The following is a 27,571-nucleotide window of genomic DNA, read 5'->3' on the forward strand; positions in this document are numbered from 1 at the left end:
CTGAGCACACACATACACACACAACGCATTGGTGATAAATGTTTTAATGTAAAATTTTGAAATTAAGACTAAAATATCATTTATTTCATATTTCAAATCTAATCCCCAAATTTTGCCCTATCCTTATTTAACATAAACAACAGAGGTTACCATCATTACATTTTTACTAATGTAGTGAGAAAAAAGATGGTCAGCTAGAGCAGAAGCAATAAGCAAATAAATATTATTAAATTTTATTAAGTGAAGAATGACTTGCTATTTCAGACTAGATATGTACTTTGACTTTCTAGTGTTTGGTGTTTAGTCGCTAAATTGTGTTTGACTTTTTGTAACCCCATGACTGTAGCCCACCAGGCTCCTCTGTCCATGCGATTTCCCATGTAAGAGTACTGGAGTGGGTTGCCATTTCCTTCTCCAGGGGAGCTTTCTAACCCAAGGAGTTCTTAGCAGAAAAAATGAAATGAAAATGTATACCTTAGTCACTTGTCAGTAATATTTCTAATGTCAGAAAATGAAGAAAAGTAATCTCACAACATTCAGCACAAATAAAATGGAATTAAACTACCATCACATTTCTCTTCGACAGGACTGAAGGAAATAGAACAGTCCAACTGAGCTTACAAAGTTTTGGGAGAGCAGAACTAAAACTTAATAATTTTGTGCAAACGATTTTTTTTTAATGTGGAAAGACATTTTTGCATTGTTGATATGCTAGAACTTTAAATGCATACTGCACGAGATATATTTCTCTCTACTTTAAAGTGGTATTCCAGCACCCTAACTCTATGATTAAAATAGATGAACAATGTCATGTCAGAAACAACATTTATCTAGATTATAAAATCTAAATAGATAAATTCCTATAATATAAATTTTAGAAAAAATTAACATAATAGACCAAATCTCTTAAGAACATCAAAGTAGCTATATTTTGGATTTTTTAAATAAAACTTTTTACTATAAAATAGAATGTACATAAACCTAGTCTTACTGGAATGTTAATTTCATAATGTATAAAGTATCAAATTATGACAAAGGTCCATCTAGTCAAAGCTATGGTTTTTCCAGTAGTCATATATGGATGTAAGAGTTGGACTAAAAAGAAAACTTATTACAAAAGAATTGATGCTTTTTAACTGTGGTGTTGGAGAAGACTCTTGAGAGTCCCTTGGACTGCAAAGAGATTCAACCAGTCCATCCTAAAGGAAATCAGTCCAGAATATGCATTGGAAGGACTGATGCTGAAGCTGAAACTCTAATACTCTGGACACCTGATTTGAAGAACTGACTCATTTGAAAAGACCCTGACGCTGGGAAAGATTGAAGGCAGGAGGAGAAGGGGACGACAGATGATACAATGGTTGGATGGCATCACCAACTCAATGGACGTGAGTTTGAGTAAACTCCGGGAGTTGGTGATAGACAGGGAGGTCTGGTGTGCTGCAATCCATGGGGTCACAAAGAGTTGGACACAACTGAGTGACTGAACTGAACTGAGATTTGAAACTAATATGATATTTCATGTTAATTACAGCTAAACAAAATGTATCAATAAACTGCAAACTATAAGTTTGGTTTGAGATTTTACAAAAAATATTGAGGCTGAAGGCTTAAAGCAGAGAATTGAACAAAGAAGAGCAAAAGATCATACCAACAATGGTAACAATTAAAATGAACAACAATGAAAGTAAAAACCAAAACATGAAAATGTAGCTATCCTTTTTGTTTACAGAAAAGTTTCATAGAAAATTCAAGACAAAGCAGTAGCATTCTATATCTTCTAAAACCAACCAAGTAAATTGTAATACTGAATATTACAAAACTGAATACTGATAAATTTAATTTCATTTCTATAATGTTGACTGAATTATACACTGATTATCTTTTTGGAAAGCAGTGAAACAAGGGTCCCAAATTATACATTTTTAAGAAGTAAATATTAAATGCAAAAGTAACTACAAATCTGTATTGCCAGATTAAAATGGATAAACTGTTGAGAAAAAAATGTTTTTTGCATAAAGATACTTTCTAGTAGAAGCCTCTTCATAAATACTTCAGAAATTCTCTAACATGTCTTTAAGAATATCTTCTGTAAAATACTATATAGCTTTAAATTTTAATTATGAAGAGTATGAGGAAGAAGAAATATGCTCACAATATAAGCAAAATATGCATTTATTTGCATGAGAAAATTATTTTTTTTAATTTAGATGTGTTACCAATTCATAAGTTTTGAGCGCTTACAATAAATTCAGTACACATATAGTACAGTTCACTAAATAGTGTTTTGATCGGTTGGTAATCAGCTGATTTTCTTTATATTAGTTAGCTATTCCTAGGCAAGACTGGATAAAAGAGCAACTTAGATTTTCATTTCTCCCAAACATGATAGATTTTTTACTTTGAATTACTCAAAAACTAACATAAAATTTAGAATTACAAAAACAAAAGTAGCTTACCCCATTTCCTCTGCATTTTATAGTGGCATTACAATTATATCCCATTAAAGGAACTTCTTTGCAGGTTTTATTTATACAATACTAAAACAAAACAAGCAAATATTTCATAGTTATTTACAAATCTAACACGAGGAATTAACTCTATCATGTGTATACAAAAGAACAAAAGACATACTTGCTGAGACTTTATATTATGCATCACCCTGATTTTGGAACAAAGATTCCGTCAATCCAATACAAAAATCTAAACAATAGTAAGAGTTAAAAAAAAGAATCTGAGCGTGTTTGCCTTAACACAGTTTATGTAGTGATGCCATATGATTTTGGTTTTGATACTTACAATTGGGAACTGAAATGAGAATCACCATTATGGGAGTTAATGTTCTGCTATGAATAATTGGTTAGATTAATATTAATGATTTGTCTGCTCAAAAACTGGAAAACAATTTATTATTTTAGTTTTAGTGTAAAATATAAATTATTATTTTGGATGGTATATTATCATAAATCCTTGTTATAATACTAATTATAATAATCCATCAAGAGAAATATTTTAACCTAATATGCATTGCAAAACCCTAGTTATGTTGAAGTGGTTAATCAAGGGTTAAATTAGTCTTTTTTTTTCCCCCTCATTTACTTTTCTCTATTCTTTAAGCTAAGCTCTTAACTTATTTCTCTTGACTTCTTTAAATGCATCAGCATAACACATGATGAAGTCATTGAAAAGAAGAATGAAATTTAGCATTTTGCAATTATTTCCTGAAAATTAACGTATAGCCAATGAGTAAATGATGTTGTGTATACCAGTACAGTTTTGCTCTTTCTCTTGGATATAATATTGGAAGTGCTAGCCAGAGCAATCAGGAAAGAAAATATGAAAAGCACACACATTATAAATAAACAAGTAAAATTATCTCTTTGCAGGTCATATAATCTTGTATGTCAACTCTAAAGACTCCACATACACAAAAGTGGTTAGAACTAATCAACAATTCAATAAAATTGCAGTATAAAATATTAACATACAAAACTAAAGACATTTCTAAACAATGGACATTCTAAAAAGGAAATCAAGAATACCATTCAATGAAGAATAGCATCCACTATTATTAGACAATTAAAATTAACCAAGAAGCATACACTGAAAACTGAAAGAAATACTAAAAAAAAAAAAATTAAAACAGAAAAATAAAATTTATCCTGTGTATATGGGCTGGAAGACATAATATTATTAATATATCAATACTATCCAAAACATCTATAAATTAATGCAATCTGTCAAAATTTAAAGACAGATATTTTTTTCATAAATAGAAAAACCCATCATAAAATGCACATGGAATCACAAGAGATTCTATATAGCTAAAACAGTCTTTAAAAAGAACAGAATTGGAGGACTCACACTTCTTGATTTCAAAACTTACTGTAGTGTTCACTTCAGCAGCACATATACTAAAACTGGAATGACACAGAGAAGATTAACATGGCCCCATAGTCAAGGCTATGGTTTTTCCAGTAGTCATGTATGGATGTGAGAGTTGGACTGTGAAGAAAACTGAGCACCGAAGAATGGATGCTTTTGAACTGTGGTGTTGGAGAAGACTCTTGAGAGCCCCTTGAAGTGCAAGGAGATCCAACAAGTCCATTCTAAAGGAGATCAGCCCTGGGTGTTCTTTGGAAGGAATGATGCTAAAGCTGAAACTCCAGTACTTTGGCTACCTCATGTGAAGAGTTGACTCATTGGAAAGTCAGAGTCTTCATTGGAAAAGACTCTGATGCTGGGAGGGATTGGGGGCAGGAGGAGGAGGGGACGACAGAGGATGAGATGGCTGGATGGCATCACTGACTCGATGGACATGAGTTTGGGTGAACTCCGGGAGTTGGTGATGAACAGGGAGGTCCGGCGTGCTGCAATTCATGGGGTTGCAAAGAGTCGGACATAACTGAGCGACTGAACTGAACTGAAATTGCTAAAGTAATCAAGAGAACATGATATTGGTAGATATATAGACCTGCAGATTAATATAACAATCTAGACAATCCAAAAACAGACTCACAAAAATACACCCAATTCATTTTTGACAAAAGTCCAAAAAAATGAACCTCAACCTAAACCTCAGGTTAAAGTAAATTAACTGAAAATAAACCAATGTAAAACAAACTTAAATGTTAAATACAATATTACACATTTTTAGAAATAAAAAAATCTGTGAGACTATCTTCATGACTCAGGGTCATAACTAGGCTTATTAGACTTGACACAAAACACATGTTCCATGAAAGGAAAAACTGACAAATCGATATCATGAAAAGCTTTTCTGTATGAGTTTCTCCACCATGTAGATTGCTTTAGCAAAGCAAGCAAGCTGAGAAGGTGAGAGAAAGAAAGTGCATGCCAAACAGAGGTCACTGTCTTTTCTAAAACGAATCTTATAAATGACATTCCATAACTTTCACCATCTTCTTTCTTAGAAGCAGTCAGTATATCCAGTGCATACACTGACGAGGAGGATCACATGGGGAGTGAGTATCAGGAAGTGGGAGCGCTGGAGCCCTGTTAGAAGGTGCTGACCACAAGAAGCAAGTTCCCAAGGGGATAGGACTGCTCAACGCAGACAGAAAAACTGGCTCTTTGATTAACCATTTTAAGGTTTTGTTTTATTTTTAATGCATAAGTACTAAATGCCATTTACATAAAACACTGATTTACAACTGCTGCCTTATATTTTCTGGAATGTGTGCACTCATATTTCAGACTGACTCCCTGAGCTTCTGAATCATTTTTCTTCTCCCTTTGCTTTTTAGCTACATAAATAGTACTATATGTACATTGCAACATGAGCTCGTACATTGCTATAGCTGTGCTCCCCCAGTATAGACTTCTGGTTTGGGTCCTCCAAATTTCTCACACTTATATTTTGAAAATACAGATAAAATATGAATGCTCAATTATGTTTTTTCTGAAGCAGGAAAAATTAAAAACACAAAATTAGAATTTTATGATTTAAAACCATCAGAATTCAAAGAATCAACTATCAGTGGACTCCTGTGCTTAAAAACGCATCTTCTCCCATGAGGACTGATGACAGATTAATCCAAAAAGTCACTGTTATTTGATAACCGAGGCTTGGTTTAATAATCTTCTCAATATCATATGCGAAATAAATGGCAGTGCCAGGTTCAAATCCTTTCTGTATGATTGGGATAGTCATGGTGGAATACAGTATCTGATAATTCCATAATTTAACACACATAAATGCAGGTGAACATGTTTTGTTACCATCTGTGCTCCACACACGGTGCCATCAGCCACATAGGTATAGTCTCCTCCACCTGATCTCACTGATGACGCAGTAGTTATGCACAGAAGTCCTTGAGAATATGAATAAACTGCAGATCGAACATCACTTCTATAAGTACTATTTTGTGGCCAAACACAAGCTAATTTTCCACAAAGAACATGCCTGGAGAGGGGAAACAAAACAATGAATGTCCTATCATTCTGTCCTTTAATGAAACTTGAGTTTTAAACAAGTATTGTATCACATCAATGATAACATAAGTGTTGTTTAACCAATAGTAAAAAATCAGAAAAATGCCAAATGTCACTGTGCACTAGGGTGCACATCTGAATGTGATACAATTAATTGGCACAGTAGCAGCAGAACTGAAAACTACACAATGAACTCAGATGTTCGGACATGCCTTCATTACCTATTTTAGTACTCAGTTTTGTTATCTAGCCCATTACACCGATCACACTCAGAAAATTCCTCACCTGCTCCCACTTTGATAAAGCTTGACCAGTCTGCTGGTTTGTTACTCAACGTTTGTTGAGAGTGGCTGACTGCATTTATTTATACTTTATGCATATTTTGAGGCCCTTCTAATTATGCTCATTGTAATGGCCCTGATCTTTAGTCAGTAAATCTATTTAATATACAGACTGTTCCTTCTGATCCCAAGATTCTTTGAATATGCTCATATTTCCAGTCATTCTGTATTCCTTTCCTGAGAATTCAGAAACTTTTAGACCCCATATATGGCATAAGCCCTACCAAAGTTTATCCCATAAATAGTTTATTTACTTATCAATGGGTAGAATACTGGCTTCTCTAAGAGACTTCCAATATTCCTAGTTTATGCCCTGGAAAATAATTGATGTCACTTCTTGCTCTTGGAATCACTCAAATCTACCAACTCTCATCCTCAATTGAAAAAACAATTCTTAGTTATTGATATGTGTTTGTTGAGCATGTCACTGTTATCTCTCCAAATGTCTTACATTTGAAAATTGCATCCCTTTGTCTAAAAGACCATGGGGAGGCTTTTTTTTTTTTTTTTTTAATGATTTATTTATTTGGCCTTGTGGCTTGCAGGATCTTAGGTCCCTTGACCAGGGATTAAGTCTGTACCCTCAGCAGTGAAAGCATGGAGTTCTAACTATTGAACTCCTGGGGAATTCTCCATGGGAGGTCCTTTTAAAATAACAGAGATTAGTTTAATGGTATCAAGAAGTGAGGGCTTCTCAGGTGGCACAGTGGTAAAGAATCTGCCTGCCAAGATGTGGGTTAGGTTCTTGGTTTAGGAATATCCCCTGAAGTAGGAATGTCAACCAACTCCAGTATTCTTGTATGGAAAATTTCATGGACAGAGAAGCCTGGTGAGCTACAGTCCATGGGGTTGCAAAAGAGTCGGACATGACTGAGCATGCATGCATCGTGAAGATTGAAATGAGAGTGGGATTCCATTTCCAAATCTTTTTCCAAGTTTCTCTCCTTCCAGTCTCATTTTTCTTGTTTCTCAGATTGAAATAATTCTTTTTATTGTTGCTCTATTCTCTTTGTATAGAATGTATCTCAAAATATCTTAAACCAACTTTACATGATAGATCTTTTTCTAGTCTGGCTATTGAAATACAAACTCCTCTTCCAAAGTCCATTCTCTCAAAATTTGCATTTATGGTTGAATTCTTGGAACTGGCAATCTGCTTGAATTCCTGGAATCTGCTGAAAGCAGATGAATTGAGCTATTGAATTCCAGTGTCATCTAGTGATTTTATTTTGGGAAAATTCATATACTACCATCATCTCAGATGAAGTCCATATAAGTCATGCTTGCTAACTTTCACAGTTCCTTCCACCTTTTCTTTTCCTTCTTCCATATCTTAGACCAAGGGTGGCACACATACCTCTGGTCATCAGAGAGAGATTGAGGCTGACTTACCACCACCTCCTGCCTCTGTGGGCATCCTCTGTGGTGTAACTCAGTCTGCTCTCAATTGCTTTCTAATAAGGTGTGGCTGATTATATTCCATCTTTTAGAGATTATCAGGCTCTCTTCATGAGATCTCCCTTCATCAGCATTCACTTCATGATTCCAGCCTTCCTCTTTTAATCTGTTAGTTTTCCAGTGTTAGGGCACGTGATAAATTCTGCATTCTCTACACATCATAATTAATCCATAGCAGACTCATGTGGAGGCAGGTGGTGGAGGATACTGTCTTAGTCCCATTGAACTAAACACCTTCTTCAGCCATTTGTAGTTTTCGTAAAGGAACCAAGTTGCTTTTTAGCCATGCTGAGTGCGGTGCTTACCTAAGGGTTTTACAATTTTTTTTCTGATTTTTTCCTGGGAGTTAAAGGAAGTCCTACTTCTCTCTAGAGCATTTGACTTTATCTGAGTTTTTTAAACATGTTCTTCCCACTCTCTGTTCTTTTTTTTTTTAATCAACATCGTCTTTATGTCCTCTCTTACTTCTTAAATCTGGCTCTGTTACTATTCTTTAAGCCACCTTAAGGTATAGTCACCACCAAAAAACTGTACCTATGTGTAAAATTTGATGAATTTGGAGATAAGGACATGCCCGTGAAATTATTAGCATCATAAAGGACATAAACATATCCATCAGTTCCCAAAGTTTCCTTTTGCCCTTTGTACTATAATCATTATTTCGCAGATGTGGTGAGAACAGTTAATAAAAGGTTTAACTTTGGGGAAAAGTTTAAGTATACAGTCAGTTCAGTTCAGTTCAGTTCAGTCACTCAGTTGTGTCTGACTCATTGTAACCGCATGAATCCCAGTATGCCAGGCCTCCCTGTCCATCACCAACTCCTGGAGTTCACTCAAACTTACGTCCATCGAGTCGGTGATGCCATCCAGCCATCTCATCCTCTGTCGTCCCCTTCTCCTCCTGCCCCCAATCCCTCCCAGCAACAGAGTCTTTTCCAATGAGTCAACTCTTCGCATGAGGTGGCCAAAGTACTGGAGTTTCCGCTTTAGCATCATTCCTTCCAAAGAACACCTAGGACTGATCTCCTTTCGAATGGACTGGTTGGATCTCCTTGCAGTCCAAGGGACTCTCAAGAGTCTTCTCCAATACCACAGTTCAAAAGCATCAATTCTTTGGTGCTCATCTTTCTTCACAGTCCAACTCTCACATCCATATATGACTACTGGAAAAACCATAGCCTCGACTAGATGGACCTTAACATATTTTTAAAAGTTACAGGAATTAAGTTGTATAGTAGATTTCCAGAACTTATCTGCTGCTATCATTTTCTAGCTTTATTAAGGTATAGTTGACAAATAAGATTATAAAGTATTTAAAGTGTACAAATTGATGATGTGATACATGTGTACATTGTGAGGGTCTTCCCTGATAGCTAAGTTGGTAAAGAATTTGCCTGTAATGCAGGAGACCCTGGTTCAATTCCTGGGTCGGGAAGATCCACTTGAGAAGGGATAGGCTACCCACTCCAGTATTCCTGGCCTTCCCATGTAGCTCAGCTGGTAAAGAATCCACCTGCAATACGGGAGACCTGGATTTGATCCCCAGGTTGGGAAGATCTCCTGGATAAGGGAAGGGCTACTCACTCCAATATTCTAGTCTGGAGAATTCCATGGACTGTATAGTCCATGGGGTTGCAAAGAGTAGGACACGACTGAGTGATTTTCACTTTCACTTTACATTGTGAAATGATTCACCCTGTTAGGTGAATTAATACATTGAACATTTCACTTATTTATCCTATTTTTTGTATGTGAATACATTTAAGCTCTACTCTCAGCAAATTTTATTTATATAATAATTATATAATTCTATTGCCTAATTATATGATAATTATATAGTGTTTTCACCATGTTATACATTAGATCTTCAGATCTTATTCATCTTACAACTGAAAGTATCATTTTACCAGTTTCTGTTTCCCACTGGCAATTACTTTTCTACTCTGTTTCTATGAGTTCATTTTGATTATTACAGCAGTATTATAGCAAACAGAAATGGCAAGAGAAGGCACTATTGCCATGATCTTGATCTCAGGGGTAATACTACCAGCTCTTACTGTTAGGTGTAGTGTTAATTATGGGTTTTCCATTTATTGCTTTCATTATGTTGAGGTACGGTCCTTCTACACTAATATGAAGAGAGTTATTATAATGAAAGGATGTTGAATCTAGTCAAATGCTTTTTCTATACCTACTGAGATGATCATATGACTTTTACCCCTTTTTTTATTAATATGGTATATCACATTGATTGATTTGTGGATAAGAAACCATCCTTATATCCCCAGAATATTACCCACTGGATCATGGTTTATGTTCCTTTTAAATTATTGTTAAATTTGCTACTTTGTAAATTTTTTCATCTATGTTCATCGAGGATATTGGCCTCTTATTTCTCTTCTGGTAATGTCCTTGTCTGTTGTTCCATATCCAGTTCTAACTGTTGCTTCCTGACCTGCATATAGGTTTCTCAAGAGGCAGGTCAGGTGGTCTGGTATTCCCATCTCTTTCAGAATTTTCCACAGTTTATTGTGATCCACACAGTCAAAGGCTTTGGCATAGTCAGTAAAGCAGAAATAGATGTATTTCTGGAACTCTCTTGCTTTTTTGATGATCCAGCAGATGTTGGCAATTTGATCTCTGGTTTCTCTGCCTTTACTAAAACCAGTTTGAACATCTGGAAGTTCACAGTTCCCTTATTGCTGAAGCCTGGCTTGGAGAATTTTGAGCATTACCTTACTAGCGTGTGAGATGAGTGCAATTGTGCAGTAGCTTGAGCATTCTTTGGCATTGCCTCTCTTTGGGATTGGAATGAAAACTGACCTTTTCCAGTCCTGTGGCCACTGATGAGTTTTCCAAATGTGCTGGCATATTGAGTGCAGCACTTTCACAGCATCATCTTTCAGGATTTGAAATAGTTCAACTGGAATTCCATCACCTCTACTAGCTTTGTTTGTAGTGATGCTTTCTAAGGCCCACTTGACTTCACATTCCAGGATGTCTGGCTCTAGGTGAGTGATCACACCATCGTGATTATCTGGGTCGTGAAGATCTTTTTTGTATAGTTCTTCTGTGTATTCTTGCCACCTCTTCTTAATATCTTCTGCTTCTCTTAGGTCCATACCATTTCTGTCCTTTATCGAGCCCATCTTTGCATGAAATGTTCCCTTGGTATCTCTAATTTTGTTGAAGAGATCTCTAGTCTAGTCAAGGCTATGGTTTTTCCAGTAGTCATGTATGGATGTGAGAGTTGTACTGTGAAGAAAGCTGAGTGCTGAAGAATTGATGCTTTTGAACTGTGGTATTGGAGAAGACTCTTGAGAGTCTCTTGGACTGCAAGGAGATCCAACCAGTCCATTTGAAAGGAGATCAGTCCTGGGTGTTCATTGGAAGGAACGATGCTAAAGCTGAAACTCCAGTACTTTGGCCACCTCATGCGAAGAGCTGACTCATTGGAAAAGACTCTGATGCTGGGAAGGATTGGGGGCAGGAGGAGAAGGGGACGACAGAGGATGAGATGGCTGGATGGCATCACCAACTCAATGGACATGAGTTTGAGTGAATTCCAGGAGTTGGTGATGGACAGGGAGGCCTGGTGTGCTGCAATTCATGGGGTCACAAAGAGTCGGACACCACTGAGCAAAACTGAAATGAACTGAACTGAATGTCCTTGTCTGTCTTTGGTATTAGGGAAATGCTAGCATTGAAAAATGATTTTGGAAGTGTTGTCTTCTAATTTTTGGAAGATTTTAATTAATTCTTCTTCTTTTTTTTAATGTTTGGTAGAATTCACCAGTGGACTTGTTCATTTGGAAGTTTTGATTGCCAGTTCAATCACCTTATTTGTTATTAGTCAGTTCAGATTTTCTATATAGTATATACAGTATACTCTAGTACTTCTCTCTTCAGGGAGAAACAGGGTAATGGACATTTTTGCCTTCTCCTTCTGTACATGGGCTAGGGGTATAGCATCAGAGTGTGTATGTGTAGGGGTGCTCCTATATCCATTAAGAAGTGCTTAACTGACAGTCACAATTTGTGAGCTTCATTAATGGAAGTACCATTGACTAACAGTGTCAAGTAGTTTGGAAACCTGTTCCCTGGGAGTTAACTGCAAAAACTATGGTGCAGACGTGTATAAGCTTCCAGCAGGCAATACTGGTGATTTGGATAGGCGACAGGGAGATGCTAGAGGAGGAGACTGCTGGCATTCCAAGTCCCTGGGCAGGATTAAATCAGAAACTTTTAAAATTAGAAGCCTGACCCTCAGTCAACAGCTTTTAAAGTATGCATATGGACTCTTTTCCAGGTAAGACAAGGAGATGAGCATTTTTGTCTGCTCCTTCTAAGAACTCCTTTGTTTGCTACTTTCCTGTGGGATTTGTGAATGGAAGTCTCTTTGGGTATCAGAGTCAGGTGACCTGGGGACCTGACTCTCAGGCAGCAACGCAAAAGCTAGGGTGTAGAAATGTGTACCACTTCCTTATAGGGATAGACTGGTGACTTGGAGTGGGCTACAAAGAGATGGCAGGGAAGGTGTCTCTCAGTTTAGGAGATGAGTGATTCCATCTGTTCCCTCTGCACTGAGCCCACTTTCTACCTTCAGTAATAAACACCAAACTTTTCTTAGTCTCCTTATTAACAGGGAAAAAAAAATTAAGAAAAAAAGAGAACTAAATTGCATAAAAGGAAAATATACATAATGTTATTTGAAAATATTCTCCAGATAACACAATTTATTGTCCATTACTATTTAGTGTCTCTTGACAAGAAATAGAGACATTTTATAACTTAATGAAACAGTCATTTTCTATATACATACTTTTGCTCACAAGGTAATGGTTGGGAATTTTTAAAACCACAGTTTCCAAAAGTATTAGGCAAAGAATTAACTTCTTCAAAACAGGCAAATGGAGCACCTTGAGCACCTTAAAATGAAAAACATGTCCATTAAATTATTATTCTTAATGCAAATAAAATATTTGTCAATAAAAAGCTAATGAAACTCATGGCATAAACAAAAAAATTGTGATCTTTGTCATGCTTTTTTTTTTTTTCCTGTGTGTATCTTGTCAATGGGCTTCCCAGGTAGCTCTAATGGTAAAGAAACTTCCTGCCAACACAAGAGACATAAGAGACAGCAGGTTTGAGGACTGGGTCGGGAAGACTGCCTGGAGGAGGGCATGGCAACTCACACCAGTATTCTTGCCTGGAGAATCCCATGGGCAGAGAAGCCTGGAGGGCTACAGTCCATGGGGTTGAACAGAGTTGGATATCACTGAAGAGACTTAGCACACACCCTGTCAATGCAAATAGAGAGAAATGATTGTCTTATCTGATAGAAAATAGAAAATGATTATCTCTATCATAGAAAACGTATCTTATAGTTAAAAACAATTTGCTTACCCCTCCCTGTGGGAATGCCTCTTTCCTAGTCCAATGTACATCAGGCTTGACCTTGTAACTTGCTCTATGTAATGAAATGAGCGATTTGAAACATCAGTTGGGGTAAAACCTTCAGAACTAGTACATGGGGTGCCATATTCTTATCTTGCTTAATGCAAGATACGCAAGATTTTAAATAGAGGCTCTTTAAAGGCTCTTTAATCAGTTTGGGTGTCATAGTGAAAGCAGAGCAGAATATAGCAGAGTAATTGTATTAGATACATAAATCTCAGAGATTCGAGGTTCATTTCCATTTCAATAAACAGAAAGACTGGTACCTAGATGTGGAGTTCTACTGTAAAATTCACCTAAAATGTGGCATTGTAATCAAACCCTGCCAGTAGATGGCAACGGAGAAGGCAATGGCACCCCACTCCAGTACTCTTGCCTGGCAAATCCCATGGATGGAGGAGCCTGGTAGGCTGCAGTCCCTGGGGTCGCTGTGAGTTGGACACTACTGAGCGGCTTCGCTTTCACTTTTCACTTTCATAATTGGAGAAGGAAATGGCAACCCACTCCAGTGTTCTTGCCTGGAGAATCCCAGGGACGGCAGAGCCTGGTGGGCTGCCATCTATGGGGTCGCACAGAGTCAGACATGACTGAAGCGACTTAGCAGCAGCAGCAGCAGCAGCAGTAGAGAGCAAGAAAGAGAGTAATGCCCTTTATGCAATGCTGAAACTTCTAGAGAAACTATCTTCTCAATAATTTAAAGGTAAATAATGTCTTTAGTGAGCTTACTTCCCTGCGCAAGGTGGTCAGGAAACAGAATGTGTCTTAAATACTCTTAACTGAATTCAACCAAATGGTGCAAGCAGTCAAGAAAGAGATAAGGCAAACTCAGAAAAAGAATCAGTTATTTCAGAAACAGGAATAAAAGAAAATAAAGTTCATTCTACAGACATTTGGGTGGATGATGACAGGTGCTAACTGATATAAACTGGAAAGTCATTATGTCCAGTTGGTTGTTCTGTGCCTAATCCATGGTGAGTGGTTTTTTTTTTGTTTGTTTGTTTATTTGTTTTTTAGTGACTATTAACCTGATGGATTAATACAAAGATCTTCACATTCTTGTTCATGTCCATGTGTCTATCCCAGAATGCTTGTCTATAATCTAGTCTCTCTGCACCCAGGTTCACCACCAACCACCTTGACTCTTTGTCACTGTCCATAAATACATCTATAATCCAATCTCTGAACATTTCTTCTTCATAGGAAATGAAAGATCACATGGTCAAAATCTTTTAAGGCATCCTCCCAAGTGAGACTGCAGTGTGGCTACTATCTTTTTTCAACTTATAACCAGTTACTGAGCCAACACACCTATAAAACTAGCCTAGGCTTATTCCTTCTGTATCCATGAGTCATAATGAAATCCCATGTATCCATTGGTAAGAGTCAAGGTGAAGCAAAGCTGTAAGAGAGTAGAAAGACAAACTGTTCTAGATTTTCTGTTCATGAATTTTTCTTCTGCCTCTCTTTTTCTTGAGCTTGAATCTGGATGAATGTATGACTTCTAACTATCGAACCATCTGACTTAAGGGATTTGACATAACTGAGTTTATGATGAGTAGTTATCAGTGTATGATCACTGGATATATGAAAGCCAGATTGTTTATCTCTACAGGGGCCAGTAGTGTGCCCAGTGTTGTTTGTCAAGTTAGTACAGTTTTCCAAAATGTAGCTAGAACGGGCTTCCCCAGTGGTTCAGAGGGTGGTTCAGCACAGCTTTGCTTCAGGAGCCCCAGGGAACTACCCTGCTATTTTCCTAAGAAGCTTGGTAAAAGCACCACATGGCATTTATTTTTCTCATAACCCACGTCTCTAGTAATGGGTCTTCTGTGTTTTATGATTCAAAATGCAGGGCTGTTTGGATTGCAGCTTAGATACACTGCAAGGGCTTATTCTGTTTTTTTACCTCCCTCAATATTAGCAACATTTCATGTCACCTGGTAAATGAAATCAAGCAGCACTTCCGCATCTACTGCCTCTAGAACCCAAAGAAGACTACCTTTGGGTACTGTACTTGTTTCTTTTCATATGAAATGCAAGATACATAGGGTTTGTCTTTTACTTTGCAGAGGGTGTCAGGTCATGCCCCTGATCACTGGACTCCTAAAACTTTACTGATATAACAGGTTCCTAAATATTCCCTCAGTGTATCTCTTGCCTTTTTGTAGCACATGTATTTTACTTAGTCCTCCTACATTCTAGCTTGTTTAGTCACTAAGTGATGATTGACTCTTTTGTGACCCCATGAATTATATTCTATATACTAGCCAACCAGGCTTGTCTGTCCATGAGATTTCCCAGGCAAGAATACTGGGGTGGGTTTCCTTCTGCAAGGGATCTTCCCAACCCAGCGACTGAACCTGCATCTTCTGCATTGGCAGCAGGTTCTCTACCACTGAGTCATGAGGGAAGCCCATTCCAGCTATATTTTGCTTATCTAGCCAGGTTAGTACAGAATCAGTGACAGTGTGGATCAACATGATCTTTTCTGGGAGGTCCAAATCTCTTCAACTACATGTGGCTGAATGCAGCCATATTTTAACCCTAAATTAATACCATCATCCATTCCATGTGATTGCAAGCTGCTTCTCTTTCTCTTTTCAGGTAAGGATAGAAAAGAATATATATATTTGCCGAATCAATGGCTGCACTCCTAGCACATATCTAAGGTCATGTTGATCTGCTCTGGTATAGTCACCACACTGGCAGAGCAGGTAGTTACTTAATCTACTACTTGCTGATATTTGCAATAGATACTATTATCTTCCAGGGACCCTCTGGTTTCTGCAAGGGTCCAGTTGGTCATTCAGTGCAGATATTGTATAGCCAACAAGCCTGCATCCTTTAGATCTTTAAACAAAGCACTAATTTATGGAAGGACTTTCTCTATGGCCTCCCCAAACTGACCAAGGACCTAACGATGGCATTGCACAAACTACCATGATGTGAACTCCAATAATACACTCTAGGACTGAGAAAGAACTACCAAATGGACCTTTGAATCTAGTGGACCCATTATAAACGGAAACTTGGCAAGGGCTCTTAATCATTTCCTGACCCCTCTAAGTGCCCCCTCTCACGGAGAGACCATGGTGAAACTGGGTTCTGAAAATTGCTTAGAATTTGAACAGGGAATTATGATATTCAATAAGGTAATCCTTTTTAGTCTCTCAGTCATCCATTCTTTATTTTATTTGATGGTACAAAGAAGACTATACCTTTGTAGGCTGCCCATATAACACAATAGAATAGAAATTATATTCTATAATATTAGCCATCTGTCTGACAGTTGGTAAATCAGGTATCCACATCTGCTACTCTGTCCCTGATGCTTATTATAATAATTTTATCCAGCTGTTCCAGGCACTGCTATCTGATCTTGATTTTTTTAAAGAGCTTATCATGCCAATTACCATCAGTGAACCTCCTTCTATGTTATCCCCTCCTACCATCATTGTCTTGGCCTACAAGAGAAGGCTGTTATTGAAATTTATGGTGATTCTGATATCCTTCTCACCAGCACATCCCAAGGCCATGGTCCTTCCTGTTGGGCTTAATTATTTGGCCTTACATATGTAGCATGTACATTACAGAATATCCACTTCCCTGAGCCTTTCCTTCCTTTACTCCACTAAGTGGTACAGCAATTCTTTCATTTAAAATTCACTTAGAATGGGCCACCATATCGTCACCATGCTTATTTAACTTATATGCAGAGTACATGATGAGAAATGCTGGGCTGGATGAAGCACAAGCTGGAATCAAGATTGCTGGGAGAAATATCAATAACCTCAGATATGCAGATGACACTACCCTTATGGCAAAAAGTGAAGAGGAACTAAAAAGCCTCTTGATGAAAGTGAAAGAGGAGAGTGAAAAGTTGGCTTAAAGCTCAACATTCAGAAAACAAAGATCATGGCATCTGGTCCCATCACTTCAGGGCAAATAGATGGAGAAACAGTGGAAACAGTGGCAGACTTTATTTTTTGGAATTCAAAATCAATGCAGATGGTGACTGCAGTCATGAAATAAAAGACAGTTACTCCTTGGAAGAAAAGTTATGACCAATCTAGACAGCATATTAAAAAGCAGAGACATTACTTTGCCAACAAAGGTCCATCTAGTCAAAGCTATGGTTTTTCCAGTAGTCATGTATGGATGTGAGAGTTGGACTATAAAGAAAGCTGAGCGCAGAAGAATTGATGCTTTTGGACTGTGGTGTTGGAGAAGACTCTTGAGAGTCCCTTGGACTGCAAGGAGATCCATCCAGTTCATCCCAAAAGAAATCAGTCCTGAATGTTCATTGAAAGGACTGATGCTGAAGCTGAAACTCCAAAACTTTGGCCACCTGATGTGAAGAGCTGATTCATTTGAAAAGACTTTGATGCTGGGAAAGATTGAAGGTGAGAGGAGAAGGGAACAACAGAGGATGAGATGGTTGGATGGTATCACTGAGTCAAGGGACATGAGTTTTTGTCAACTCTGGGAGGCCTGGGATGCTGCAGTCCATGGGGTCGCAAATAGTCGGACATGACTGAGCAGCTGAACTGAACTCACCTAGAATGGGCCATCATGTTATTTTCAATGTTTTTGGAGACAATCCCAGCAAAAATGTTTACTATCTTCTAGTATCCATGCAGAATGTTGATTCCTCAACCTTGGGAGAATGATTGAATAACAAGTCTTATGGCCCTGATCCAGTCTTATGACAAAGGACTCTCAGAATCTAGTTCCATGTATATCCCTTGGTTTCAGTTGTAACTGCTAACTAGGACCTACAGCTCTGTTGGTGTAGAGCTCTGCTGTTGTTCTGTCACCATGCAGTGTCTGACTCGTTGTGATCCCATGGATTGCAGCACGCCAGGCTTCCCTGTCCTCTGGAGATCCTGGAGTCTGCTCAGATTCATATGCATTGAGTCCGTGATGCTTTCCAGCCATCTCTTCCTCTGCTGCCCTCTCCTCCTTTTGCCTTCCATCTTTCCCAGCATCAGGGTCTTTTCCAATGAAAGCTCTGTTACTCCCGTATAAGCTCCAGCACATCTGGGCTCTAGTTTAAGAGAGCTCTGTGTCTTAATTTTAAGTTAGTGGCCAAAATGTAGGGGAAGAAACTCAGGGGGATACATTTTGTGTGACAGGTGTCAACTACAACTTGGTGCTTGCCGAGAGCATTTGGCATCTGCCTCTGCATAGATGGAATCCTCTGCAGCAGCAGCTGTTGACCTTTGACCTGCCCTGAAGGGAGTTCAGGGTGGAGAATGAGGCACTCTGTGCTCCAGGAAAACTGAAGGAACAGGTCTTTAGATAGGTAGATATTTTCAGGATCTGATTTCATGATCCCAATCCTTACATCTCCTCATATCTAGAAAAGCATGAAATCCCTTCATCGTGAAATCAGTTCAGTTCAGTCACTCAGTCGTGTCCGACTCTTTGCGACCCCATGAATCGCAGCATGCCAGGCCTCCCTGTCCATCACCAACTCCTGGAGTTCACTCAGACTCATGTCCATCGAGTCAGTGATGCCATCCAGCCATCTCATCCTCTGTCATCCCCTTCTCCTCCTGCCCCCAATCCCTCCCAGCATCAGAGTCTTTTCCAATGAGTCAGCTCTTCGCATGAGGTGGCCAAAGTACTGGAGTTTCAGCTTCAGCATCATTCCCTCCAAAGAAATCCAAGGGCTGATCTCCTTTCGAATGGACTGGTTGGATCTCCTTGCAGTCCAAGGGACTCTCAAGAGTCTTCTTCAACACCATAGTTCAAAAGCATCTGTTCTTTGGCACTCAGCTTTCTTCACAGTACAACTCTCACATCCATACATGACCACTGGAAAAACCATAGCCTTGACTAGATGGACCTTTGTTGGCAAAGTAATGTCTCTGCTTTTGAATATGCTATCTAGGTTGGTCATAACTTTCCTTCCAAGGAGTAAGCGTCTTTTAATTTCATGGCTGCAGTCACCATCTGCAGTGATTTTGGAGTCCCCCAAAATAAAGTCTGCCACTGTCTCCACTGTTTCCCCATCTATTTCCCATGAAGTGATGGGACCAGATGCCATGATCTTCATTTTCTGAATGTTGAGCTTTAAGCCAACTTTTTCACTCTCCACTTTCACCTTCATCAAGAGGCTTTTGAGTTCCTCTTCACTTTCTGCCATAAGGGTGGTGTCATCTGCATATCTGAGGTTATTGATATTTCTCCCGACAATCTTGATTCCAGCTTGTGCTTCTTCCAGCCCAGCGTTTCTCATGATGTACTCTGCTTATAAGTTAAATAAGCAGGCTGACAATATACAGCCTTGACGTACTCCTTTTCCTATTTGGAACCAGTCTGTTGCTCCATGTCCAGTTCTAACTGTTGCTTCCTGACCTGCATACAGATTTCTCAAGAGGCAGGTCAGCTCCTCATGATTAGCAGAAAACCTTTTGTAAAGTATGCACTTGATTGCATGTACTCCACCTTCACCATAATCATATGCATTGGCCTTCTTCCACTACATCTTTGGAGCAGTTGCTCAGAGCTATCTGAGGGCCTGTCTCCCAGGCTGCAGTCCTAATCTTGCCCCAGATAAAACAACTTTCATGCCCACATTGTGCATCTTTTCTTTAGTCTGCACAGACTTCTGTATTATTTTCAAGCCAGGGGAACATCCCTATGCCAGATTGGGTACAGGTGTTGGTATGACAGGGGGCAGTTTGATATTTATAGATTCAAAAGTTTCAGAGAAGTCTGGATGCTCAAAAGTTATGGGGACATATCTTTAACTCCTCCTATCCTCAATGCAAGGTTCTTGTTTTCTTCCCAACCAGATCCTTAACCTGGCATAATAGATTTGATTGACAATTTAACCTTTCCTGGAGTTCCTTCAACTTGGGAAGTCTTCAACTTTCTCTATCCTCTGATTTTAACTATATAAGTTAATAGGGAGGCCCTTCCACTCAGTCTGAATTCAAATCATCCTATTGCAGGGAAGAGCCAGTTCTGACTTCATGTTGGAACTGTTTCTTTGACTTGCTTTTCCTTGCTTTGGCTATTATGAGTATACATAATGGTCTGCCTCGCAGAACCCTGCTACTCTGTCTAATTGTTAAACTAAAGGGCCTTTGTTCAGCTCTTAGGAATATATCTACCTAAAGAAACTAAAGACCTATATATAGAAAACTATAAAACACTGGTGAAAGAAATCAAAGAGGACACTAATAGATGGAAAAATATACTATGTTCATGGATCGGAAGAATCAATATAGTGAAAATGAGTATACTACCTAAAGCAAATTATAGATTCAATGCAATCCCAATCAAGCTACCAACGGTATTCTTCACAGAGCTAGAACAAATAATTTCATAATTTGTATGGAAATACAAAAAAACCTCGAATAGCCAAAGCAATCTTGAGAAAGAAAAATGGAATTGGAAGAATCAACCTGCCTGACTTCAGGCTCTACTACAAAGCCACAGTCATCAAGACAGTATGGTACTGGCACAAAGACAGAAATATTGATCAATGGAACAAAATAGAAAGCCCAGAAATAAATCCACACACATATGAACACCTTATCTTTGACAAAAGAGGCAAGAATATACAATGGATTAAAAACAATCTCTTTAACAAGTGGTGCTGGGAAATCTGGTCAACCGCTTGTCAAAGAATGAAACTAGAACACTTTCTAACACCATACACAAAAATAAACTCAAAATGGATTAAAGATCTAAACTAAGACCAGAAAGTATAAAACTCCTAGAGGAGAACATAGGCAAAACACTCTCTGACATATATCACAGCAGGATCCTCTATGACCTACCTCCCAGAATATTGGAAATAAAAGCAAAAATAAACAAATGGGACCTAATTAAACTTACAAGCTTCTGCACAACAAAGGAAACTATAAGCAAGGTGAAAAGGCAGCCTTCAGAATGGGAGAAAGTAATAGCAAATGAAGCAACTGACAAACATCTCAAAAATATACAAGCAACTCCTACAGCTCAACTCCAGAAAAATAAATGACCCAATCAAAAAATGGGCCAAAAAACTGAACAGACATTTCTCCAAAGAAGACATACAGATGGCTAACAAACACATGAAAAGATGCTCAACATCACTCATTATCAGAGAAATGCAAATCAAAACCACAATGAGGTACCATTTCACCCCACTCAGAATGGCTGCAATCCAAAAGTCTACAAGCAATAAATGCTGGAGAGGGTGTGGAGAAAAGGGAACCCTCTTACACTGTTGGTGGGAATGCAAACTAGTACAGCCACTATGGAGAACAGTGTGGAGATTACTTAAAAAACTGGAAACAGAACTGCCTTATGATCCAGCAATCCCACTGCTGGGCATACACACTGAGGAAACCAGAAGGGAAAGAGACACATGTACCCCAATGTTCATTGCAGCACTGTTTATAATAGCCAGGACATGGAAGCAACCTAGATGCCCATCCACAGATGAATGGATAAGAAAGCTGTGGTACATATACACAATAGAGTATTACTCAGCCATTAAAAAGAATACATTTGAATCAGTTCTAATGAGGTGGATGAAACTGGAGCCTATTATACAGAGTGAAGTAAGCCAGAAAGAAAAACACCAATACAGTATACTAACGCATATATATGGAATTTAGAAAGATGGTAACAATAACCCTGTATACGAGACAGCAAAAGAGATACTGATATATAGATCAGTCTTATGGACTCTGTGGGAGAGGGAGAGGGTGGGGAGATTTGGGAGAATGGCATTGAAACATGTATAATATCATGTATGAAATGAGTTGCCAGTCCAGGTTCGATGCACGATACTGGATGCTTGGGGCTGGTGCACTGGGACGACCCAGAGGGAAGGTATGGGGAGGGAGGAGGGAGGAGGGTTCAGGATGGGGAGCACAGGTATACCTGTGGCAGATTCATTTCGATGTTTGGCAAAACTAATACAATATTGTAAAGTTTAAAAATAAAATAAAATTAAAAAAACAAAAAGAATAGGCATGTAGTAGGTGTTCAAGGTACATTTGCTGATTGGCTTCTCTTTCTGTTTTCTTAAACCTATTTCTATAAACAGTTTGATGTTCAAACGGAGAGTGTGAAAACTAACAAAGTTCCATTAACAGAGGAGATCCATAAAGTGTGAAATGTCACTTTTTATTAAAAAGAAAATATCCGCTAAACATTAAATTGAAAATTAAAAGAAAAAAAAGTGAAGTATAAAAACAAATTTTAATCATTTGCCTGAGACAACTGTTATCCTATCAGTTCTTCAGTGAGGAAATATGATTCTATACTTTCAGAATGAAGTTCATTCTGAACTTTTTAAGTTTCAGGCCACTAAAATTAGGTTATGAATGGTAAAGTAAGAGGAAGTTCAGTAAAATTATGGAATCTACTAACTTTCCATTCCAATCTCTATATACATAAATATAGCTCTTAATTTGAGCTGTAAATATGGATCTTTTTGATGAGGAAGTTAAGATCCAAACCAAAAACCAAACCGTTAAGAAAAGGAATGCACAATACTATCCTGAAAGTCTGAAACACTCCTACAAAAACTAATCTTCCTTCATTTAAATTTAATCTTTACTGACCTTGTGATTCAGTTCTTCCACTTCTAGAGCTGTGTGATATCTATTATATCTTAGACAGGGATCCAAATTTAAGATAAATATATAAGACAGGACCCTCCAGGCCCTGCCCAGGTGCTCTGGGACCTGACACCTCCCATCAGTGGGTCCAGACCAGATCCAGGACCTTGCAGGCCCTGTAGTCCACATTAAGGGTACCCTTTGAGCCACAGCTCTGGAGAATGGAGAGCAGCGTGCTGCTGGGTTCCATAGAAAGTGTGCTATAAAATGAAATCAACCCATCTAAAGTGTGCTGCATGCTAAGTCATGTCCGACTCTGTGCAAACCTATGGACTGTAGCCCACCAGGCTCCTCTGTCTGTGGGATTCGCCAAGCAAGAAAACTGGAGTGGGTTGCCATGCCCTCCGACCCAGGGATTGAACTTGCATCTCTTATGTCTCCTGCATTGGCAGGTGGGTTCTTTACCACTAGTGCCACCTGGGAAGCCCCCAACCCACCTAATACATAGAAATGTAAACAGAGAATCAGGCAAAATGAGGCAAAGAAGGAATATGTTCCCCAGAAGAAAAAGGAAACAAAATGGAGATAAGCAATCTACTTATAAAAAGTTCGCAGTAACAATCATATTAATACTAATATTGTGTGTGTTAGTCACTCAGTTGTCCCTGACTCTTTGCCATACCATTTACTGTAGCCCGCCAGGCTCCTCTGTCCATGGGATCATCCAGGCAAGAATACTGGAGTGGGTTGCCGTGTTCTACTCCAGGGCACCTTCCTCACCAAGGGATCAAACCTGGGTCTCCTGCATTGCAGGTGGGTTCTTTACCATCTGAGCCACCAGAGAAGCCCCAATACTGTTAATTTTAATTTAAATTTCTACACTTAACTTTAAGTGTGTGGGGAAGCTGTCAAATCACAGAGGCAAATGATGCTTCTAAAACCCAAAGTTTCAGTTGAAAAATTTTGAGTTTTAGCCTTAGCAACAGATTTGGCCAGTTATTTTCCTTGAAATTACATGCTCACTTCATTTTTGATGTCTTCCAAATACCCAACTCTTAATCAACATCATTTGTCTCAATCATTATTTAAAGTAAACATGGTGTTCCATGTCAAAGGTGCTTGTTCAGATAACAAATCAACCAGTTTCAGAAGTGCTTTACTGTGTCCTCTGGTATGAAAGTGCTTTAAATATCCACCCCAAGGATCATGCAGGATATTAAGAAGATATGTACATGAATATTCATAGCGGCTATATTTGATGATGACCAAAAGCTGGAAATCAGTCCAACTATTCTTCATTGGTTGAACAGATAAATAAATCCACTGTAATACATCTGTACAATGACATTATTTATAAATTTTTTTCACCTCATAATGGAGTTGTATCTCAATAAACCATTTTCAGTTGAAAATAACAAAAATGCATTTAATATACCTAACCCAGCCTACATTAAAGGTGCTCAACACTTAAAAAAAAAAGAAGAAGAAGATATGTACCCTGAAATTGAGGCTTAATAAAATTATTAATTTTCACTGCTTCATCAAAGACAAGAAAAAAGAAATATATAAAAAAGAGCAATACCTTTTCCAAATACCTTGGCACACTGGTTGTCAGTAGTTTGGCATCGCCCGTTGTAACAATATGCATTCCCCAACCTGCACAACTGGCCATTCATGGCATATGTGTCAGGAACGCAATTACTGGAAGTCCCATTGCAATACTCAGTAAAATCACACTCTGGATCCACACTCTTTCTACAGGGAGTGCCTGCTACTGATATCTAGGAGGAAAATGAAAATCATGTTCCATGAGCGACTAGTCTCAATTTCTTACTGAAAAGAAAATGAGATGTGCCTGATTACAGCGAGTCTCCTACATATCAACGCATTCTACTCCACTTGGAAATCCGATTTGTTCATAAATCCAACAAAGTTAGCCTAGGCACTTAACTAACACAGTTGGCTGTACAGCACCATACGGTAACAGATTTATTGTCCTTTTCACACAAATAATACATAAAAAACCCAAACAATAAACATTTTAAATCTTATAACATCTTGGACAATACATTAGTACAGCACAACAGCTGGTATCCAGGGGCTGGCATCAAGAGAACAGGCAAGAATTACTGACTGGAGGAGCGAGACCAGGTGAGAGATGGAGAGCTGAAGGATCATCAGGAATAGGAGATGGAGGGTGATGTTTTGATCATGCTTGATGTTAATAGCATGGGTTCTGGTTCCTTGGGGAAGCAAATGCACATTTGCCATATTTGACAGAGGTTCATAGGTAGGGAACTTACCATATTGATACTAGAGAGGATTACAGAGCCCTACTGCTGAGTTCTCTGAAGGAAAAGGCATGCAGAGTATTGATGATGAAGCCTGAGGAAAAGTTACTGTCTCAAAGGCTAAAAGGATCCTCCACCAGAGTTTTGTGTTTTACATCAAAAGACCACCAGACTAACCAGCATTTGGATGGAGACAGATGAAACAGATGAAGCATACTTGCTCCTCAAAATTGAAGAAACATTGCCTCTACCATTTTCTTCTTGGAGATACCCAGGAGACAAACTCCCTGGTTTCATATACGCCACTATATTTAAAATAGATAACCAAAAAAGACCTACTGTATAGCACAGGGAACTCTCCTCAATATTCTGTAATAACCTAAATGGAAAAATAATTATGCATATATAATTTGTATAACTGAATCCCTTAGCTGTACACCCAAAACTAGTACAACATTGTAAATCAACTATAGTCCAATATAGAAGAAATTTTTTTAAAAAGCTTCCTGGTTTTAATATCTTGCTTGGACTTTTACTAACTTATTTGTGTGAGTGAGACACATAATTCCTCATTTGTAAACTTGGGATAATAATCATTCTCTCGTAAGGTTCTTGTTAGTATTAAACTGAATTAATGTAACAAGTGCTTGAACAACATATGGTTAACAATATGTGGAGTAGCTATTATCTTTGCTGTCATCATCACCATTATGTTTATCATTTGCAAGCTAAAAGTCCTCTTTTTATAGCTCAGATAAAGAGTACATTTATGATCATATATTTATTCCCTGTTGACTTAATCAGGCATCGTTGCCTTCTATGATGAAGTTCACCATGGCCAGAAGCTGACATTCTATGCATGTTGAAGTAACACACACACTCTACAAGCCAGTTCCATTGACTTAATACTTAACAGACTGAGACAAAAATGAGCAATACATGAATTAAATGGCATCTTATAAAGGATTGCATGAAAAAGAAACTCTTTCAACCCAGAATTCCATTCTTAGGAAATATATCTTTCAATAATGACTGTGAAATAAAGACTTGCCCAGGAACATAATAACTAAGAGAATTGATTTCAGCAGATAGAAATGACAAGGAATAGTAAAGGAAGTCTTCAGATATAAGGAGTATGTACTCAGCAGAAATTTACAGAAGGAAATAAAGAGACCCAGAAATGGAATAAATTATGTTAATTGCAAAATTCTGTTTTCCTCACCTTACTTGTTCTAAAAAATAAGACTATATAAAGCAAAACAAGTAACAAAATATTTTGTGTTTATAATATGTGAGAGCTGTTCTTTTATATAAGGTCCACCTCCATTTATGAAGTGGTGTATTATATGAAACCAAACTCTGATTGATCAAAGATCTGTACACTCAGAGAAACTATTAATAGTAAAATGATTTTTTAAGGTTAAATAATAAACCGGTAGCAATGACAAAATCAAATCATGTTGTGCAGTTTTAGAGTCTATATTTAGTTTGCAGACCACTTGCAAGGCTCATAAATAGCTACTGGGAATTCAAAATAGTATAGCCAGTTTGGAATATAGGTTTACAGTTTCCTATAAAACTCCATATACACTTACTGTACAAACCAACAATTTCATTTATAGTTATCTAAGTGAAAAAACCCTAATATTCATGCAAAATCTGCTTATGAATATTTTTATAGCAGCTGTATTTTCACCACCCCAAATGGAAAGTGAACCAAATGTCCCTCAACTGGGAACTGTATTAACAAACTGTGGTACATCCTTAAACTGCTTGCAATACTATTCAGCAATAAAAAAAGGAATGAATTACTGATAAACACAACATAAATGAAGCTCAAATGCATAATGCTAAGAACTGTGGTGTTGGAGAAAACTTTTGAGAGTCCCTTGGAGTGCAAGGATATCAAACCAGTCAATCCTAAAGGAAATCAATCCTGAATAGTCATTGGGAGGACTGGTGCTGAAAGTGAAGTTCCAATACTTTAGCCACCTGATGTGAAGAACTGATTCCTTAGAAAAGACCCTGATGCTGGGAAAGATTGTAGGCAGGAGGAGAACAGGATGACAGAGGATGAGATGGTTGGATGGCATCACCGACTCAATGGACATGAGTTTGAGCAAGCTCTGGGGGTTGGTGATGGACAGGGAGGCCTGGCATGCTGCAGCTGATGGGATTGCAAAGAGTCGAATATCACTGTGTGACTGAACTGAAGATGCCTATTTATAATGTTTACACACATGAGATTCAATAAAATGCAATTTGCTTTTGCAGAATCAGAAATGCAGAAAACAGATCTGTAGTTACTAGGGCCTGTGGGTGGAGGTGTGAACTGTCTACAGAGGGGCATGGAGGTAGGGGGGTTTGAGAGAATTGGTAATGAAATTGCCTATCCTATGATTGTGGGGCTAGTTATCAGGTTGAATATGTTTGTCATAATACTCAGAAGCATTCACTAAAATAATTTTACTCTAATGAATCATACTCTAATTGAAAAAAA

General features: G+C 38.1%; 1 protein-coding gene across 1 annotated transcript in view; it reads right to left on the reverse strand.

Annotated features, from left to right (window-relative positions):
* Positions 1-27,571, reverse strand: part of ADAM18 (ADAM metallopeptidase domain 18) — a 101,050-nt gene that overhangs the window by 17,015 nt on the left and 56,464 nt on the right. The window contains exons 14-17 of the mRNA XM_055570039.1: positions 24,363-24,561; positions 12,577-12,682; positions 5,743-5,926; positions 2,460-2,540 (exon numbers count right to left, since the gene is read on the reverse strand). Coding sequence (XP_055426014.1) covers positions 2,460-2,540; positions 5,743-5,926; positions 12,577-12,682; positions 24,363-24,561 — 570 coding nt within the window. The remainder of the gene's footprint in view (positions 1-2,459; positions 2,541-5,742; positions 5,927-12,576; positions 12,683-24,362; positions 24,562-27,571) is intronic.

The sequence above is a fragment of the Bubalus kerabau genome, chromosome 2 (genome assembly GCF_029407905.1).
Source record: "Bubalus kerabau isolate K-KA32 ecotype Philippines breed swamp buffalo chromosome 2, PCC_UOA_SB_1v2, whole genome shotgun sequence".
NCBI classification, from domain to species: Eukaryota; Metazoa; Chordata; class Mammalia; order Artiodactyla; family Bovidae; genus Bubalus; species Bubalus kerabau.